The sequence below is a fragment of the Herpailurus yagouaroundi genome, unplaced genomic scaffold (genome assembly GCF_014898765.1).
Source record: "Herpailurus yagouaroundi ecotype Mexico unplaced genomic scaffold, PumYag 221, whole genome shotgun sequence".
In the NCBI taxonomy this organism is placed as follows: domain Eukaryota; kingdom Metazoa; phylum Chordata; class Mammalia; order Carnivora; family Felidae; genus Herpailurus; species Herpailurus yagouaroundi.
The window spans coordinates 10842988-10863167 of NW_024412452.1; the positions used below are offsets into that span (position 1 = coordinate 10842988).

The 20180-nt window shown below is 45.8% G+C and overlaps 1 protein-coding gene across 6 annotated transcripts in view; it reads left to right on the plus strand.

Moving 5' to 3' along the window:
- The window catches only part of SFXN5 (sideroflexin 5), a 117328-nt gene that overhangs the window by 14290 nt on the left and 82858 nt on the right, over positions 1-20180 (plus strand). For all 6 annotated transcript variants that reach the window (XM_040458539.1, XM_040458535.1, XM_040458533.1 and 3 more), the window contains one exon: positions 12256-12333. In XM_040458539.1, coding sequence (XP_040314473.1) covers positions 12256-12333 — 78 coding nt within the window. The remainder of the gene's footprint in view (positions 1-12255; positions 12334-20180) is intronic.

The window sequence follows — 20180 nt, forward strand, 5'->3', positions numbered from 1 at the left end:
GGACCCCACCTATCCCGAGGAAGGTCTTGAGCCTTGAGTTGTGCACTTCTCTGCACGTCTTCTCTGTGTTGAGCATTGGATTGCTTCTGCAATCTTTATCCCTCTGGGAGGTAAAAGCCATGATGAAAAGAAGCACAAGGCCTTCTGGGCACCTGGGCTTAGAACCATCTCCAGTGGGGGATGCGGTCCAGTATCACTAAATGTGAGAATTACCCTGTTGTGTGCTTTCCAACAACATGTCAGGGAGAACAAAGGGCTCCAGTATTTTACTGGCTGACTTTACCTGCCCCTCTGGGTCTACCGCCTCGAAAGCACAGGGCTGCTATACTCTGGGCTCTGTCTGGATTCTCCTGAGGAGTAATCAATAGGACTACACAAAAATTTGGGAAATCACCAAGCTAGAGAAACTACTTACCTAGCCTAGGTGATGTGACTTTCTAGAAAGCTCCAGAATAGCACAAAACCAGATATAATTGTAACATGAATCCCAAAGAAAATGCCACCTGCTTGACGGAGAAGGCTGCAGAGGCCAGTGCTTAACTCAAAGGGTAGGAGTGCTAATGATGGGTTTGAGACACGTTGAGAAATGGTGGAGGACGACAGAAGGTCAGGAGGTACTTCGTGCTCCCCAGATTACCATGAGGAGGCGGGGGCTTTGGGGATAGATGGGCAGCTACAGGGCAGCATGCCAGCTGTGCCAGGGGACCCACACCCTCCTTCCTCTCCAATCCACCCTCTTCTCGTTCCCAGACCATTTCATTTCCCACTCTCCTCCTGGTGCCACATCTTTCTTGCATTTTGAAAGGCCCCAATATTCCCGTACATCACTAAACCATTTTTGACCTGTTTCCCCTGTCAGCAACTCACTTGTCAAAGCTACCTATTTACTGACTGGAAAATAACCAGTACAACAGTAATTTTGGAATAGTTTTCAAAATTCACCTGTCCTCCTCCCCTCATCAAAGATTCTGAAAGGCTTCCCAGAAAGACCCACACCTCCCTCCCTGCTACATCCCAGTTGGGGACTGTTTTCCAACACTACATGCTGGCCTTTTGGAAAATTTTTGCCCACAGAAGATCATCTTCTAAGCCCTAAAAACTCTGGAAGGGCCATGAGTGGGGTATCCAGGCCTTCACTGGCTCTAGTCCATGCAGGTTGCTTAGCAAGGCCATCTGCATGGAAGCAATGAGAAATTAGAAGCTGAGAGGAGAGTCTCTTACCTGATGCTCTCCCCCAGGAACTGTGGCACTACCAGAAGGGCCACTCTCCCCTCTGCCGAGCTCAGTCCACAGACCATGGTTCATGCCTACAGAGCACTGTTTCTCTCCCAGGGCTTTTTGCTGGTGTTCTGGGAGGGATTGTGTTCTGGAAGAGACCTAGACAGGTCTCTTTGCCTGTGAGAGTAATAGGTTTGTGGAGACATGAGGAGGTAGTTCTGGAAGCTGGAGGTTCTTGAGGTAGAAAGATCCTGGGCAGCGTGAGCTGTCTGGTGACTTGGTTCTGAGAGGCATTAGCCGAGTCGATGGATAGACTCCTCTTGAGAGAGTTTTGCAGCAATTTGTTTGACATTTATAACTGACCAACCTTTAAAAAGATCCCGATCCTTATATGTGTGATGAGGCAGAGGACATTTTATTCACCGTAGGAAGAAGGCTGTCTTTGTCATAAGAATGTCTTGAGCAAGGCTTCAGAGGAGGAAGACGTTTGTCTGCTTGATGCAGGGGGAAGAATTGTCCTTTTTGATCGTGCCAAGAGAGGGGAGAGAGAAGGAAGAAGAGGGAGAAACAGTGGAAAGGAGAGCAAGCATCCGGGATGAGCTGAGAGGCCAGTGGCTGGGGCCCTCCTGAGACTGCTCATGCCTCCTGGGTTGTGAAATTTGTTGACATGGTGTACTTTTGTCCCCTCTGCCTGTTCCTGGAAAGTTGTCAGTAAAGTCTGCCTGGTTCATGAAATCTCTGCAGGAGTAGATTATTTGGGAAGATCTTGAGGGGCTAGGAGTCTCTTGTCAGGGTGCAGTGTGTCCAGGATCAGACCTGAGGAAACAAACCACCAGGAGTTGGCAGAAGCCCCACTGTTGGCTTTCCACCTAGGTCATGGAATTAGATTTAGACCTCTAAATCTAATAGCTGGCAAGGTTGTACCAGCTGACATCAGACTTACTTTTATTTATTTATTTTTAAGTTTATTTATTTTAAGAGAGACACAGAGAGAGAGAGTGCAGGCAGAGCTGAGGGGGCGGGTAGTGGGGGACAGAGGATCCAAAGTAAGTTCTGTGCTGACAGCAGAGAGCTGGATGCAGGGCTCGAGCCCACGAACCGTGAGGTTATGACCTAAGCTGAAATCAGACTGACTGAGCCACCCAGGCGCCCCTGAAGTTACTTTTAATTTTGGACTGAAGATGAAAGGAATTTGCTATTATGAGTTAAATAATTATTTAAGGGAATGAATGGTTGACAGATTATCATCCTGAAGGACAGAGAAAACTAACTGCAATAGTGTTAATAACACAGACTCAGGACTAGTTTTGGTGTAGTAATCTGAAACCGGGGTATATTGTGGGGTAGAATAGATAAGTAATTATATTGATGTTGGGAACCAGGGTTCTCACTGTGGAAGTAGGAGGATACAAATATGGAGCAGGGGAAAGGACAAAGAACTACGTGATGTTGTACTGAATTGGAGGTATGGATACGAACTCATGACCCCCTCCCCCCCCCCACACACACACATTTGTGTTTATATTTTCCAGTTTCCTGGCTCTTTTCACTGCAAGGGCCTAGAAGCAATGACACCTGGTAACAGTGAACACATTTAGCACTCAGATCTTGGTTTCTAAATAACCAGTACTCCCTAATAGAAATCAGGGATTCTTGGAGAGGTGGCGAAATCCACTTTTGGGGCAAGAGGAGCTGCTACAGAATGTGGGAGGGTGCTCAAAGAATGGAGACACAGGAACTGGCTTGAAAGGAAACCCACCAGTCACATTTGGGAGAATTTGAACGTTAAGAAGAATACAATGGGTTATTCACCCTTCAGTTATCCACCCTTCAGTTATAACACACTGAAGAATGATAATAATGGCAATAATAATAAATGCAGGAGTCAAAAGTAACAACAAGAAGGAGGAGGAGAAACCCATCAGTCCACAGTCCACTAGAAGTGTGGGAGGGGGAAGCTCATCTTCACAGAAGAATGTCAGCTGATAAATGTAGTAGGAAATAGTCATTGTGTAACCCTCAATGAAATAACTGCCTCTGACCAGGATCATTAATGGATGCTGCTCGCATAGAGTAATGAGTTGTAGGCAAACAGGATATCCGGATGTTTTCAAGTAAGTGTCACCCTGAAGATAGTTAGCAAAGAGGAAAAGTTACCTTTACTGTGAAGAGCTTAGAGGACATTGCTTTAACCAGGTGGCCAAACTTAGCATCCTTAGCCATGAAAAACTGACATTATATGCCTTCTGATGTGATATGATTCTGGTAGTAATCCCTAAATACTGGAATATATGAAAGCCTAAAGAAGAAAATAAAAACAGCCCATAATCCTAGCTGCCAGAAATAATCACCATTGACATTTTGGTATATGCATATGTGCAAAATTAGGATGATTTATGTAATATGTGTATATATATCTATCTCTTTATATAGAATATATAGAGAATCATATATGATATATATGTTTACATAACATATATGTATACATAATATATACTCTTTTTTCCATGCAGCATATCATGAACATTCTTCCTTGTCATTAAATGTCATTACAAAATATATTTAATAACCACATAGTAATCCATCCTGTGGTTATTCTATAATGCACTTGATAATTTTCTCTATTGTCGACCACTTGGGTGGTTTCAAGTCTTTTGCCATTATAAGTAGTATTGCAGTATATATCCATGTACATAAATCTCCCCATATTTCTCTTCATTTTCTTTGGATAAATTCCTACAAGTGGAATTTATGAATGGAAGACTTTTTTTTTAATGTTTAAAAAAAATCTTTATTTATTTTGAGAGAGAGAGGGAGAGCGCATGAGCCGGGGAGGGGCAGAGAGAGAGAGAGAGAGAGAGAGAGAGAGACAGAGAGAGAGAGAGAGACAGAAAGAAAATCCTAAGCAGGCCCCACTGCAGTGCAGAGCAGTGCAGAGCTTGACTCGGGGCTCAATCTCATGAATCGTGAGATCATGACCTGAGCCGAAATTAGGAGTCAGACGCTTAACTGACTGAGCCTCCCAGGCACCCCTCTGAATGAAAGACATTTTAAGGCTTTTCATATATATTGCCAGTTTACCCTGTAGATTATACCAAGCTGTGCCAAGATCATATCAGTTTATAGTCTCAATAATAGTGAGGATATCCATTTATATTTTATTTTTTATCAACTACTTTTTAATCATAATATTTCTCTACACTTAAAAAACTTTCAGTATAATTAACATACAGCATTATATTAGTTTCAGGTGTACAATATAGTAATTCAACAATTCTGTTACTCAGTGCTTATCATAATAAGTGTACCCTTAATCTCTTTGAGGATGCCCATTTATTTAAATGCTTTCTAGACAACATCTGATATTCTAATTTTAAAGTCTTTAATCGAGGTTTTAATAGTAAATATCCAAATGTCGCTTTTTTATTCAATTTTTTATTGATTATTTATAAAAATGTAAGTGTAAACATAAAGCTCATTTATCCCTCTTTGGGATTTTTACAGAAACTGAAAGAGTGCCAAAATTTATAACATTATCTTCTACCTAAAACAGCTTTGTAAACACAGTTTTCATCCTGTTTATAAGATCTTTTTTTTTTAATTTTTTTTTTTAACATTTATTTATTTTTGAGACAGAGAGAGACAGAGCATGAATGCGGGAGGGTCAGAGAGAGGGAGACACAGAATCCGAAACAGGCTCCAGGCTCTGAGCCGTCAGCACAGAGCCCGACGCGGGGCTCGAACTCACGAACCGCGAGATCATGACCTGAGCCGAAGTCGGACACTTAACCGACTGAGCCACCCAGGCGCCCCTGTTTATAAGATCTTTGATAGCTTCCCAGTGACAAGTTACTGTTTTGTTTTGTTTAAATCCAAGTTAGTTAACATGTGGTGTAATAATGATTTCAGGAGTAGAATTTAGTAGAATTTACATACAACACCCAGTGCTCATCCCAACAGGTCTCCTCCTTAGTGCCCTTCACCTCTTTAGCCCTTCCCATCCAACACCCCCTCCAGCAACCTTCAGTTTGTTCTCTGCATTTAAGAGTCTCTTATGTTTGCCTCCCTCTCTGGTTTTATATTATTTTTAGTCAGTCAGACAAAGACAAATATCATATGATTTCACTCATATGTGGAATTTAAGAAACAAAACAGATGAACATAAGGGAAGGGAACCAAACATCAGTACCTTTATACACTTTAAGTTCTTGCCTATCTGCATGCATTTTTGGCATACTATTACACTGAACAGTTTTTATTTGCCTTTTTCATTCATTTCCAAGTCTTTATAATTATTTATTTGTATATTTTTAAATGTTTATTTTTGAGGGTGCAAGCAGGGGAAGGGCAGAGAGAGGGGGACGGAGGGTCCAAAGTGGGCTCTGAGATGTCAGTCTGACAGCAGCGAGCCTGATGTGGGCTCAAACACACGAACCGGTGACATCATGACCTGAGCTGAAGTCGGATGCTCAACCAACCAAGTCACCCAAGTGTCTCCACAATTTTTTAAAATCAAGTTTTAAAGTCTAAATAACCGTCCCTGTTAGACCCTTAGATCTAACAGCATAGGTGGTGCTTTTCCAAGAAAAATAGTCTCAAACCTATCACTTTTCACTTCAGCTACATTTATTTTCTAGAATAAATTCCCAAGAGTAGGCTATCTAGGCTGGAGGCCATGATTGTTTCTAAAGCTCTTTGGGGTAGCTGGACGGGTTTCTTTTCTGAAGGGTTATACTTCCTGTCATGCTGCCAGAATTATATGGGTTTACCTCTCAAGGGCCCCTTGAAGGTGATCAGAGGTCAGCCACAGGGAAAGCAGAGCCCCTCCCCATATGTCCCCGGTTTCCCCTTCCCTGGGGCCTCCCTGAGGGTGGCCTGGGGCGGGGGAGCCAAGGACCAATCTCAGCACAGATGTTTAACCCTGGGGGTCCCAGGACTACTGGGAAGGAACAGGAGAGTATAGGAAGGCTGAAGGAAGACAAGAGAAAGGCTTGGGACCCTGTCTGCCTATAAATCATTATCTTCTGCAAGTCCCAGCATTTGGGAATGATTCAAGCAGTCTTTTGGGTGAGGGGAGAATGCGTGGCTCTCTGCCCTGGGCAGGTGCAAGACTGACCCAGGTGAGAACAATCAGACACTGAGCAATCAAGGCATGATGCGACATAAGCTGCTGCCCCCACCTCCTCCTGCTTCCCTGCCAGCCATCCCTGCTCCATTCTCTCATGCACACCCCCCTCTGCCAGTTGATTCTCCCCTGGCATCGGACGCTGTTTTTTAAACTTAAATTTAAATTTAAATTTAAATTTAAATTTAAATTTTGTTTGTTTATTTACTTATTTATTTCAGTTCTGCAAACTTTGGGACTTCCAAACTCTCCACTTTGCCTGAAATGCCCATGTTTCAATGCTCCAGTTTCTCTGTGTCGGGCTGGGCATGGCTTTGAGTGAGAGTAAGGAAGGACCTTCCTACCCTTGCCTGGGGTGCCCTGCCCCAGTAGGCGTCAACTTTGGGGGATGCAGGCATTGCTGTGAACTCACTGGGAGACGACCCTTCTTTCAGTTATTGTTATGAAGACAGGAGGTTCTTCCATGATGATGTCTTTTCTTTTTAATGTTTTCATTTATTTTTGAGAGAGAGAGAGAGCAAGGGAGGGGCAGAGAGAGAGGGTACAGAGGATTTGAAGCAGGCTCTGTGCTGACAGCAGAGAGCCTGTTGTAGGGCTTGAACTCACTAACTATGAGATCATGACCTGAGCAGATGTCGGGCGCTTAACGGACTGAGCCACCCAGGTGCCCCTTCCATGCTGATATCTTGTAGAAGTGGCCCAGAACTGGGATTGAGGGATTTGAGGCTCCTAGGTGCCTCCCACCCCTATGTAACCCTGGACATGGAAATACCCTTCCTTTTCTGGCCCCAGTTATTTCAGAGGAGGGAGGTGGCCTAGATGGTTCTATGATAGATATATGCAAAGGGGTATTCTTATCTACATCCTGTGTAAACAGTGCAGCCTCTTGTAATTCTGGGATTTTGTCAAACCAGCATCACCATCGAGGGACTTTGGTCTGTGGCTTTGGAACCTGGATTCCTAATCCTGACCATACCTTTCACCTCTCCCCCCAGCAACCTCAGTCACTCATTTTTGGTTAAATCCCTCTGATGTGTGGCCCGTGTTAAGATGGACAGGGGTGAGTGGGTCCTGTGGATCCGCAAAGTACCTAAAACCAGCTCCCTGGTCCCTGCTGTGCAATCTCTGACAGACAACAAGGATACATGGATGCTTAAGGGGTCAGGGACCTCAGAGAGGTGCAGATCAAATAAATGCACTGACTATTGAGAGGAGTGGAGAACATTTCTGGAAGATTCATGGAGAAGATGGCTATGAGCCTGGAAGCATAGTTGGGGATGGTCATAGACTGTTGGGGAGCAAGAGTGTCCTGATAAAGCAAACAGTATGGGCAAGGCCAGGAGGTGGGAACATGCAGGCACCACCCAGACAGTGATGGTCCCTTTACCAGATGTGAGGGTGAAATATTTCTGAGTGCTACTCATATCCAAATCAGTTGCTATCACTGCCACCATGTGTTTAATATATTAAATATTCTTATGATAAATATTTATGTCATGTTTGACATCCTCTCTGTTAGCCAAGCAGGGATTACATGCAGTCTACATTTAGTTTGAGAGTGGGCTATGGTGCCCCCCCCAAAAAAAAAAGATTAGGGTTTTTTTCCCCAATTTTTTAAGGTTTTTTTATTTTGAGAGAAAGAGAGAGAGCATGAGTGGAGGAAGGGCAGAAAACAAGAGAGAGAGAGAGAGAGAGAGAGAATCCCACACAGTCTCCATATTGTCAGCAAAACCCAATGTGGGGCCAAACTCATGAACAGCGAAATCATGACCCGAGCCAAAACCAAGAGTCAGATGCCCAACCGACTGAGCCATCCAGGTGCCCCATGTTTTTTTTTTTTTCTTTTTTTTAATGTTTATTTATTTTTGAGAGAGAGAGAGGACAGAGTAGGAGGGGCAGAAAGAGGGGACAGGGGATCCGAAGTGGGATCTTCGCTGACAGCAGCGAGCCCGATGTGAGTGGGGCTTGAACTCACAAACTGGAAGATCATGACCTGAGTCGAAGTCGGATGCTCAACCGACTGAGCCACCTAGGCACCCCAAGATTAATTTTGTTTTTGATAACTTATTCCCCGGCTTTCCTTTTTGTGTCCTTTCCTTCCTGGGTCCCTCGGTCCCCATTACTGTAGTACGGTCTCCTGCCTTCTCTGGCCACCACTCCATGCTTGCCCTCCTGCTTCCTTCTCCTTCCACTTAGGGCCTTGGGGTAGGACCCTTGGAGCCAGGATTCTCCTGTGTTTAAATTCTCTGCCCTGGAGCAGACCTCCCAGGGGCCAGCCTTTCCAGAAGGACCTTCTGGAGACCACACCCCCATCAAATACAAGGAGACAACCTCAAGGTGACACCTTCTGGCAGGTTAGCAAGAGGCAGGAAGCCAATGAGGGAGGTTGGGAAGCAACCTGGCCGTCCCTCCCCCTGGCCCAGGGCTCTAGAGAAGGGCCTGCAGCTTTACATCTGCCACTCGATGCCTTTGCATTCAGGGCCCCGCTGCCTGTTTGGTCATGGTTGAAAAGACTTCCTGCAAAGTTCACCATGCCTTGGACCTTCAGCTTTCCCCTTCCCTCAAGTGCCCAGGGCTCTCCCGTCAAGCCTCGTGATGCATAGGGGTGAGAGGAGCGTTTAAAGCAGGGAGATACTCCTCCCATCCCTCAAATCTCCCAGATAATGGCCTCCTCTATAGTGAAGAGCCCAGCCCCCAGAACAGGCAGGCCTCAGGGATCTTGTAAGGTCCTCTTTGGCTGTCCCGCAGCAGGGCCTGGAGCCCCAACCCCTCGGCCTCTGACCGAGGGGCCTGTCTGAGGGTTAGTAAGGCCCAGCAACAGAAAAGCATGTTCTAGCTTCCTCCAGTCCTCATTTCTCGGGCTTGTCTTCAGGAACTTGGGATTTAGTTCTCCCTCAACCCATGCCAAGATCAGGGCTCTTTGGAACTTATTCTTGTGGCAGGAGGCCTCCCTTTAATGATGGTGTCAAATGAGATGGAATGTGGCCAGGTTGTTATAGGAACTCAGGAGAATCCCTGGAGTGGGAAAATAATGAGAACACGGGGCCATTCACCATTCAGCGCTGGAAAGTAGAGCATTCATTGTCCCGTGGCAGAGGCTGTGGCGTGGGAGGAAGCCGGCCTGGCCGGGGCCGGGGGGGGGGGGGGGGGAAGAGGGGGGGGGAGCTCGCTGCATCACTAGGCGGCTTTCGGGGTGTTGGGGGCACAGAGCAAGGGTTTGACTAAACTCTGGGTACAAAAAATGAACTTCCCACTTTCTAGCTGTGTGACCTTAGGCCAGTTGAAACAGTCAGCATGATCCCATTTTGTTGAAAAACAAATGCTTTAAATCTAGAAAGAAAATCATCCTCACTTTTTTTTTAAAACCATCCTCACTTCTTCAGTAGTTACCTCAGTGCTATGTTTACAAGTGATTTAAAGTGATTTTTTGTGCTTATCCATTTTTTCTGACATTTTCTCTAAACAGCATGGATTGATTGGGGCCCCCTCCAATAAAAACCCTCACAAAGCTATCTCCACTTTGGAAACAGATTCTGGGAAGGGACTCTGGAATTTTGGTATTGATACCCATACATTTGAAAGGGGAGGGGCTGTACTTTCCAGCAGTCAGGCTGCTCCTATGTAGTTTCCCTGGCCCCTCAATGCCCTGGGTTAGACTAGTGTTGGCCACAGAAACTTCACACATGCCTGATGGGTCAGGTGGCCTGGCTGGCTTGTCCGGGCTCCCAGTTAGTCCTGCTGGTGGCTGTTCATTTCTCATGCTATGGGACTGCCTGTCAGCTGGCTCAGCAAACACCCCACCTGCCCCACTGGGTGCTCTTCCTGATGCTACATCCTGCCTTTAGACCAAGGTACTTCTGTGGAGGTCACTCTGCATTCCTCTGCTCAGCCAGCCTTATTCTTTTATCAACAGGAGAACAGAGGCACCTGGGTGACTCAGGCCCTGAGCCACAGACTCTTCATTTCAGCTCAGGTCATGATCCCAGGGTCGTGAGATCTAGCCCTATGTCAGGCTCTGGGCTGAGCATGGAACCTGCTTAAGATTCTCTCTCCCTCTGCCCCCTCCTGTGCTCATACTCCCAATCAAGCAAGCAAGCAAGCAAGCAAGCAAAATTATAAAAAGGAGAACAGAATAGCTTCACTGGGTTTCTTTGCCCACGCTAGACAACCCTGATGTCTGGGTGCCTCACCTGACCTTGACATAGGCTGCCTTCCATGAATGTTATCTGCTTCTTGTTAATTTTTTGAGGTATGGTATACATATGATAGAATGCACAAATCCTAAATTTATGGCTTAAAGCATTTTGACCTATGTTTATACCCATATAACCACCACTTAGATGAAGACATTGAACATTTCCATTACCTCAAAGGGGTCCCTCGTGCCTTTTCCAAGTCAACACCCTGCCCCCCCCCCCCCCAAAAGTAACATGACCTCCACCAGGTTGGTTAGATTAGCATTGCCTGTTTTTGAACTTTATACATACTCTTTGGCATCTGACTTCTTTTGCTTTTCATTATGGATGTCAGCTTTCACAAATCACCCCAAAATGTAGTGGCTTCAAACAACAACACTCAATTCTTTTGCTCACTGATCTTCCATTTGGGCAGGGCTTGCAGGGGATGGTTCATCACTATTCCATGCAGCATCTGCTAGGGCAGATTGATGGGGCTCTGGAAAGTCCATTTCAAGATGGCTCATTTGCGTGGTGGTTGAGTTGATGCTGACTGTCATCTGATAGCTCAGCTGCAGCCTTGGGCCAGAGCCTCAGTTCCCATCCAGATGCATCACTCCAGAAGCTGCTTGGGCTTCCTTATAGTATGACGGCTGAGTTCCAAGAGAATGACCATCTCAAGAGAACAAGGTCAAAGTGCAAGGCATTTTCATGACATAGCCTCCGAGGTCACATAGCCTCACCTCAGCCGTACTCTATTTGTGGCGGCAGTCACAAAGGCCTGCCCAGGATCAGCAAGAGGAAACATGGACTCTACCTCTCGATGGGGATGTGGGAATGTTCTAAAAGAGGGTGGGGAGTGGTAGATATTGGAGTGTTCATCTTTGGAAAATACGTTTTGCACTTTATTTCTGTGAGATTCATCCATGTTGTAACATGTATTTGTAGTTTGCTTTTTACATTGCTGAGTAATATTCCATTTACCTGTCCAGTCTACTATTGACATTTGGATTGTTTGCAGTTTGGAGCTATTTGAATAGTGCTGCTATGAATATTCTTATATAAATATTTTGGTGGGTAAATGCTGCCTTCAATCACTGTTGCTGTCCCTTTAGCTTTTAAGATCTTACAAATGATACAATTCTATCCTCTTTTTCCCCCCCTCCCTCTCTCCATCAGTTACTGTAGCCGTATGTACTTAGTATGTAAATCTCTGCTGGTGTTTTTAGAATGTTGAAAAGAAATTCTATGAGTATTATATAAATACGTTCTCTTTATAAAAACTTTCAATATTGCAATTAAGATTAAATTTCCTTCTGACACCCCTTGCCAAATCTGGACCCTTTCTTCTTACCCCACAGTAACCCCTGCCACTAGTTTGCTAAGTCTCCTTCTAGAGCTTTTTTGATGCATCTACACACATGAGTATTCTCATAGAAAAATATTGTTTTCTGTGTGTGTGTGGGCTTTGTTTGTTTGGTATAATGAATGGCATCATACAGCTCTGCAATTCACTTTCTCACTCAAAAAAATATGTTGGAGATGGAATCACATGCAGATCTACTTTGCTTTTTTAAACTGCCAAATATTGTTCCATAGTATTATTATACCCCTGTCATTTAGCCACATCCCTTTGGAAGGACATTTAAAGTGTATCCTTCTTTATTGTTTGCAAGTGAAAGAGTTGCAGGAGCCTTGGATCTATGCCCCTCAATGTCTGTTTTCTTTCCCCTGCAGAGACGTCTCAGAGAGGCTGTGCAGCTGCTGGAGGACTACAAGCATGGGACCCTGCGCCCAGGGGTCACCAATGAGCAGGTAACTCTACTGGAGGTGGGAGGAGAAGGAAGGGGGCAAAGTCACAATCCTTTCTCTGCATCCGGAACCAACTCTCTTCCCTTCATTATCCACTTCCAGTGTTACATAGCCATGTGGACTTCTGGTTTTTTGGAGGAGACACTCAGCTCTCTCTCATACCCTGGGTCTGGGGGGAAGCACAGAGGTGATAAGACAAGAGACACCCAAAGGCAGTAGTTTCCTGGAGCTGATGTGTACATCTCTTCCCAATTCCACGTTCAGTGACATCACAGAAGTAACTTGAAATCAGCCATGTGGGAGCATTTACACCATGGAAATTGGCAAATGCTACAAATCAGGACTTTCTTCCCCAAAGAACTAATTTTTAAATATTTACTAGCATACCACTACCCAAAAGTTCAGGTTGAGGATGGGAAAGATGGGGCAGGATAAAGGGGATTAGGCTAGGATGCTATAATTTCGTTTTTTATATATCATGTAGGAATTTGAGCTAGAGCTAAGTAAAATGTTATTGGTTGTGTTTGGTTTGAGGAAAGGTAGAGGGATGCAGTGCAGGGCTGCTTTAATGATTATAGAGACTGATGGTTAACATTGCCAAAGTTTTTCTTTTTGTTTATAAACTTTATTTCAAAAACTTAAAAAAATTAATTTCACGCTTTTTTTCCCCCCAAAGTAACATGTGTGCATAGTTCAAAAAGTTAAATAGTACTAAAATACCTGGAGGAAAAGTACTATGTTGTCCCATCCCTCTTCTGTTCCCATTCTTTTTCTCCAGAAGCAAATACTTTTAACTATTTCTTCACATAGAAATCTGTATGTCAAACCAGTATGCTTATCTATAGTCTTATTGTTCAACTAGTTCTTTGTATTATCTATTTATAGTAGATGAGGATTCAGCTCTCTTGTTATTTACTTCCATAAAAAACACACTTCTCTCTGCCATCCTCATTACTCTCCCAAAATAGTTATTATGGCTTTGGGGGTTTATGGATATTCAGTATTCACACTATTACAATTATACAAATACCACATACTGTTTTTTGTTTTCTCTCTTTTGAACTTTGTATTTTACCTGGAGTTAATAATTGCCTTAGTTTTTCCACATTGGCATAGTTTTCTTTATACCATCTCTACCTCTTACTACATTCTTTAGCAGCCTTTGATATTTTCAGTGCCTCCTTTCAATCTGAAGACTCCTGTCCTTCGGTTCCATTTTTTTCCCCTGAAGTTTTCCTTTCTGGTGTCCACCTCTTCCAGCTCCAGGCCTTTCTATTGTTGTATACTTTAGTTTTGGTGGAGCACCTCTTTCAGTAGCTTCCTAATATAAGAGTAAATGGGAAGAAAATTTTGAGTCCTTTTATGTCTGAAAATTGTAATTCTTCACTCAGCCTTAATTGACAATTTTGCTGAGGAGAAAATTATAGGTTGACAGACATTTTGAAGACATTACTCTATTGTCTTCTCACTTTCAGGACAGCTGTTGGAAATCTGATACATTTCATCTCTGATTCTTTTCAAGTAACCTGTTTTCCCTTTTTTGGAAATGTTTAGGATCTTCTCTTTTAAAATTTGTTATTTTGGGTTCCTAGTGACCCTTTTCAATCTGGAGACTCCTGTCCCTCAGTTCTGGCTAATTTTCGTATGTTGTTTCCTTGATAATTCCTTCTTATTTTGGAACTCCTGTTAGCCAAATACTCGACATCTTAAATTGACACTTAAATTTTCTTATATTTTTTTCTTTTCCATTTCATCACTTTGTCCTGTGTGGCTTTGCAAGAAATTTCCTTGAGTTTATTTTCAACGTATCTATTGAAATTTTAACTTCAGCTAGTATAATTTTAATTTCCAAGAACTCTTTGACTGTTTCTTTTTAAAAATCTTCTTTTTTTAAATGTTTTTATTTATTTTGAGAGAGAGTACACATGCACACAAGCAGGGGAGGTAAGGAGAGAGAGAGAGAGAGACAGAGAGAGACAGAGCGAGAGAGAGGGAGAGAGAGAATCCCAAGTAGGCTTCACATTATCAGTGCAGAGCCCAATGCAGGGTTTGATTTCAAGAACCGTGAGATCATGACCTGAACCAAAATAAAGAGTTGGAGGCTTAACCAACTGAACCACCTCAGTACCCCTTAAATTCTTCTTAATAGAATTCTTTTCCTGTGTTGTGAGTACAGTAGCCATCTCACGTCTCTGCATTCTAGAAGACAAGTGGGGGAAGGAGGCTGGAGTCCCAATACTCACTTTGCAAACTTTTATTAATTTCCCTGCTTTGAGTCTCACTTACTCCCACCCTCTGCTGTGCTGGTGTTCTCAAGTCTGGGATCACTTGGATTTAGTTTCTTCAGAAGGCTGATAAACCTCTAGCATCTGGGAAACATAGGTGAGGGTGGTAAGAGTCACCTTGCTGTATGGTGAAGGCCTTGGGATCTTATTGCTTTGAGGACAGACTTAGACCAACTCCCTGTGTTTAGTCTTATGATTAGCCCTTTTTTCCTGTGGTACCTGGTACCTTCAAGACCTGAACTTTGCTGGTGTTTTGAGAGCAATGGACTGGCTCCCTAAGTATGTCTTCCTCAGGCATTTGGGGGATGGTTTTTTCTTGTCTACTGGATAAGTTACTAAACCTCTAATTATTTTCCATCCAAAAACATGTTGCTGTCCCTCCTCTGCTGTTGTCTCTCCTTCCATTCTTTTGGTGACCCTATGAGGCACTGCCCTTGCCTTCTAACACCTTTAGGTGTAAAGCCCATGCTGAGGCTCTGGGCTGACATCAGGACACACTAGTACCTGGCTGGCTGTTCCTGGGGTGGGTGGCTCAGCCATCAGCTCTCCCCAACCTAATTCATGTAATATGTATTTATGGAGCACCTGCAGGCCAGTTTTGATGCTGGGGCCTAGGGGAGAGAGCAAGGAAGAAAGTAGATGAAGATCTTGCTTCATGGACCCCCCGAATCTAGGCAATGATTATGAAAAACCACCATACTGTGGGACAGCAGAAGAAGGAGTAACTTGCCCAGACTGTCTGGAAGAGATTCCCACCAGAGATTTGAGGGATGAGAAGGGAATGGCCAAGAGGAGTACTAGGTAAGAGCCATCTGGGTGAGGAAGCACATCATGAGCGAAGATAGCAAGCCGCCCACAGCGGAAGTCTGGGAGAATGTGCTTGACTGAGGCCCGGCCACTTGAAAGGAGGGCAAATATGTGAGCTGATGCAGCACCTTGGCCAGATGTCCTTGTGCAGGGCCCCAGGGAGTGGTGGGAGATGGGGCAATGCCTGGCTAGACAGGGTCTATCTTCAGGCATCTGTGCTGCTATCAGCAGGAAGCACGGGCTGTGATCAGATCATCCCTGAGCACAGTGCTTCCCTCTGGCATGGGCACTGTGGAGTCTGGGTGGCCTCACCTGACATCTCCTCTCTAGGCCAAAGTAATCCTCAGACCCTTGCAGTTCCTCTTGGACCTGTCAGGGGTGAGTTCAGCCCCCCAACTCTTCACCCTGCATCTGCTCCCAACCCAAGCTCCCTCTGGCTGAGGTTGGCCTCTTGGGACTCCCTCCAGCATCCAGAGGTTGGGGAGTGAGGCCACATTTCTCCTCTTTACTCCCTTCAGTAGCGTAAAGTTGCCTGCCCTATTTGCTGGGCCTCTTTTGTTTTCTGCCCTGAAAGCCCCAGTGTGCCCCCAGAGAGCTGGGAGGAGGGGAGGTGGGGCGGGGGATCCTGGCAGTAGCCATGCTTCCCAATTCTGGCTCACGTTAGTGATGCCTGCAGTGTCCATCTGATGGCTGGGTAGCACAGTGCTCTAGGTGTGAGCCTGCTGCTCAGCCCCATTAATAATCATATCCTCCCTCTACTTCCCTTTCCAGTCCTCCTGGCTCTCACAATACTTCCCTCCCTGGGCCTCATTTGCAAAGCCACACCTCCTCTGGCCTCCATGGACAAGAACAGAGTGGGTGGATGATGACATATTAGCCCAGGATTTGGGAAAGCCTCAGCATTCTGCAGTTAAGGATGGTCCCCTATTCCTGGTCTAGGCTGGTCCTGCTCACAAGCCATATCTAGGCCCAGGGTGGCTCTGGATCTCAGTCTGGATAGCTGCCTCATCTGCCCCTAGGCTCTGTGCTTGCTCTGACGTCCTTTTGCAGGCGTGTGGATCAGAAGCCTGTGGCTGCCTCCTGATGCCTGCGGGCCTATCCTGATGTCACAGGCAGCGCAGGGTAACCTACTTACCAGCTTGTAAGCCTGGCCTCTTGTTATGACATCTCACTGGTGGGTACATACAAGTGGATTGCTAGTTTGTTCACACCTGATGGCCTTTGTTTGGTCTTCTGTTGGTGGGTGGCTGATAATTCCTGCAGAGACCGTTGTTAAAAGGTTGCTATTCCAGTGAAAAATTAGTCTTTAGGATAAAATAAAAATAAGTATATATAAATTACCCTTTGGGCTTGACAAGTAGAAACTTGCTGTGCTAGGAGCCCTATTAAGGACTGTAGTTATCAGTTAAACAACAAAGCCATAGGGGTGCCGCGGTGGCTCAGTCAGTTAGGCATCTGACTTTGGCTCAGGTCATGATCTCATGGTTTGTGAGTTCGAGCCCTGCGATGGGCTGTGTGCTGACAGCTCGGAGCCTGGAGTCGGCCTTGGATTCTGTGTCTCCCCCTCTCTCTCTGCCTCTCCCTCACTTGCTCCTATCTCTCTCTCTTTCTCTAAAATGAATAAACATTAAAAAAATTATTTTTAAAAAAAGCCATAGATGAGAGCAAAGCTATAAGCATAGGCAGCTGGACTAGGTTTCTGGATGTTGACTCTGTTGTGGCGCTTTATACACTGGGGTGTCGCTGCAGTGGTTTGCTGTGGATGGAGATGGGTGAGGTTAAATATGAAAGATGCCCTCTTGGTAATGAGCCGCCACTCACTTTGGCTTACCAAGTGCCAGGCATTGTGCTAAGTATTAGCACTTTACGCACATTTCAGTTAATGTTCACAGGAACCCTATTTGGTAGGTGCTTGTATTAATCCCATTTTACAGGTAAGAAAACTGAGTCTCAGAGAGGTTACATTACTTACCTAAGGTCACATAGCCAGTATGTGGTGGAACAGGGATCTGACGCTGGGCCTGCTAGATCCAGTGCCCATCTTTCACCCACTTCCTGAAGGTGGATTTGGCAGGGAAGGGGGTACTCTGTGGAGTGGACTGATGTGTGCAAACATGGCAGGCAGAAGAGCTTGGCATTTGTGAAGGTCTGCAGCCCAGTTACACCTGTGCGGTTCGCACACACAGTGCAGGCCCTGGGCATCTGCTGAGCATCCTGTTTGGAGCAGTTGCTCTGGGAGGTGGCCCCGAGGGGGAGATGAGCGCTCCCTAGTTCCTGCCCTCACGCAGCCGGCTCCCAGCACAGGTGAGGTGACCACACAGAAGCAGGCGCTAGAGGCCAGGCTGGAGGCAAGACTGTGGCTGAGGCAGGTAGGAGCTCAGCAAGGAGAGAGTCCTGAGAATGCAGGGAGTGAGGAAAGGCCTCACAGAGGGGACACAGTGGTTAGTGTAGAGTGTAGACAGAGACCCACCGTGTTCACAGACAAGAGGGAGAAGTGAAGTGGAGATTGAGAGAGAGAGAGAGAGATGGGGAGGGAGTGTGGAGGAGAGAAAGGAGTGGGGAGAGAAGATGAGACCAGAGAGAGGAAGCTGGAGAGGCAGTTGGGAAGTTACTTATTGCAAAAGTTTTTGCAACCCAGGTAGAGATGTGAGATGCGTTGTATGGGGCAAGGGGAAGCTACTGGAAGCTCTTGAGCAAGGGAGTAGCCTGAATGTGCACTGTGGTAGCATCAGTCCGAGTGCCAGGGGGAGGGTAAGTGCCCTTAGGGAAACCAGCCTGGAAGCTACTGGAGTGAGCAGGCGTAAGGAGAGCAGGTCTCTGGGAGCCCCTGTGGGCTGCTCTTGCCCATCATTCCACATCCCCCAGGGCCTGGGGACCAGCTCACCTTGTTAATTGCCTACTCTGCACCCAGCGTAACCTACTGGTTGCCCAGAGGCCCCACGAAAGGGTGGATTCCGCCTGCAACCTGCCAAGGAGAAAGGGCAGCTGGTGTAAGAGATCCTGCAAGTCTCCTCCTCTGGCAGTGTGGAAATGGGGTCAGCTGTGTTTGGGCTTTGCTGAAAATAGCAGAGAAAATATGAGAGAGTTAAAAATACTTGCACCCAAAATCTTCTCTGGGTGTCAGCAGGTTTGCCAGAAGGTGGCTGAAGGGAAGGCTTGGCTGACACCTCCCCTTCCTTACCAGAGCCTTCAGGACCCCTAGCCTCTGACTCCTGGTCAGGAGCCCACCCCTGTAGGCTGGCCACGGTTTGTCCCTTGCCATTAGCGCAGGACAGGCAAGTGGCCAATCCTAGCTGAAGCATTTGCAGGATGTGCTAGGTGTGGTGCTGGGCGCTGTAGGTGCATCTCTGGGCTGGGTCGCTGCGGTGGGCTCCTGGGGGGTCCCCCTATTCTACCTGGGCCCCTCTGTCCATTCCCATCACAGCACGCAGAGTAATCTGTGAGCACCTACATTATTTCACTTGTTCCTTGGTTCCAGAGTTTCTCAGCCTCAGTGCTATTGGCATCTGGGGCCACATAATTCTTTGTTGTAGGGGCTGTTCTGTGCACCGTAGGATTTTTAGCAGTATCCCTGGCTTCTACCAGCTAGATGCCAGTAGCCCCCCTCCCAAGTCATGACAACCAAACATTGCCAAATGTACCCCGGATGCAAAATCACATCCCCCCCCCGCCCCCCGTTGAGAACCACTTCTCTACCAACTGTGTTGTGTCCCTGCTTTCCACTCAGAGTAAAAGCCATAGTATTTAGCACAGCCTGCAAAGCCCCCTTCCTTCTGTGATCTTGTCTCCCAGTAGTCTCCCCTTATTCAGTCCACTCCAGTCACGCTGGCCTCCTTTGCTGTCCCTCACACGCGCTGGGCAGGCCCACTTGTGCCTCAGGGCCTTTGCTCTGGCTGTTCTGGCTGCCAGAACAATCTCCCACTAGATATCTGCATGACTTACTCCCTCCTTCAAGTATTTCCTCCCACGTCACCTGAATGTAAATGACCCCAGGGCACCTAGGTGGCTCAGTGTGTTGAGCATCTGACTCTGGATCTCAGCTCAGGTCTTGATCTCAGGATCATGAGTTCAAGCTTCCCACTGGGCTCCACGCTGCGCGTGGAACCCACTTAAAAAAAAAAAAAAGAAAGAAAGAAAATGACCCTGCCCACCTTGTACTGCTGTGCCCTCCATCCCCACTGCATATAAGCTTCATGAAAGCAGAGATTTTCAGTATTTTTTTCATTGATGTGTTCCTAATGCCAGAGCTGTCTGTGGCTGACACATAGTAGGTGCTCAGTAAATATTTGCTGAATAAATGAATTTTCTTTAATTTTCACAATAACCTGAAAGTAACTATTCATATCCCCATATCGCAAAAGAGGACGTGGAAGTGCAAAAAGATTAAGTAAATTGCCTCAAATCACATGGCCAGCAAGCGGGAGATCTGGAGTAGACCAGGGTTTGATTCCAAGGTGTGTCCTCTTCGAGAAGCTGCACGTATACAGAAGAAGTTACTGCCGCTAAACTACCAGGGGGATGTTTTTCTCCTTTTATGAATCTGTAGGATTGAGGGGGGGTACCTTTACCCCACATAGACTTGCATATGTACATATTACCTGGGAGTAACCATGGCAACAAAATTAATGGTAAGGAATAATGGGATTGGCCCAAGTGATAAATTAGGAAGTTTTTTTGTTTGTTTTATGGAGGCATCCTTTGCTTTACAGAAGGATCCCCTTCGGGCTCTGTTTAATTACCTTCTGGAGGTTGTTTTAA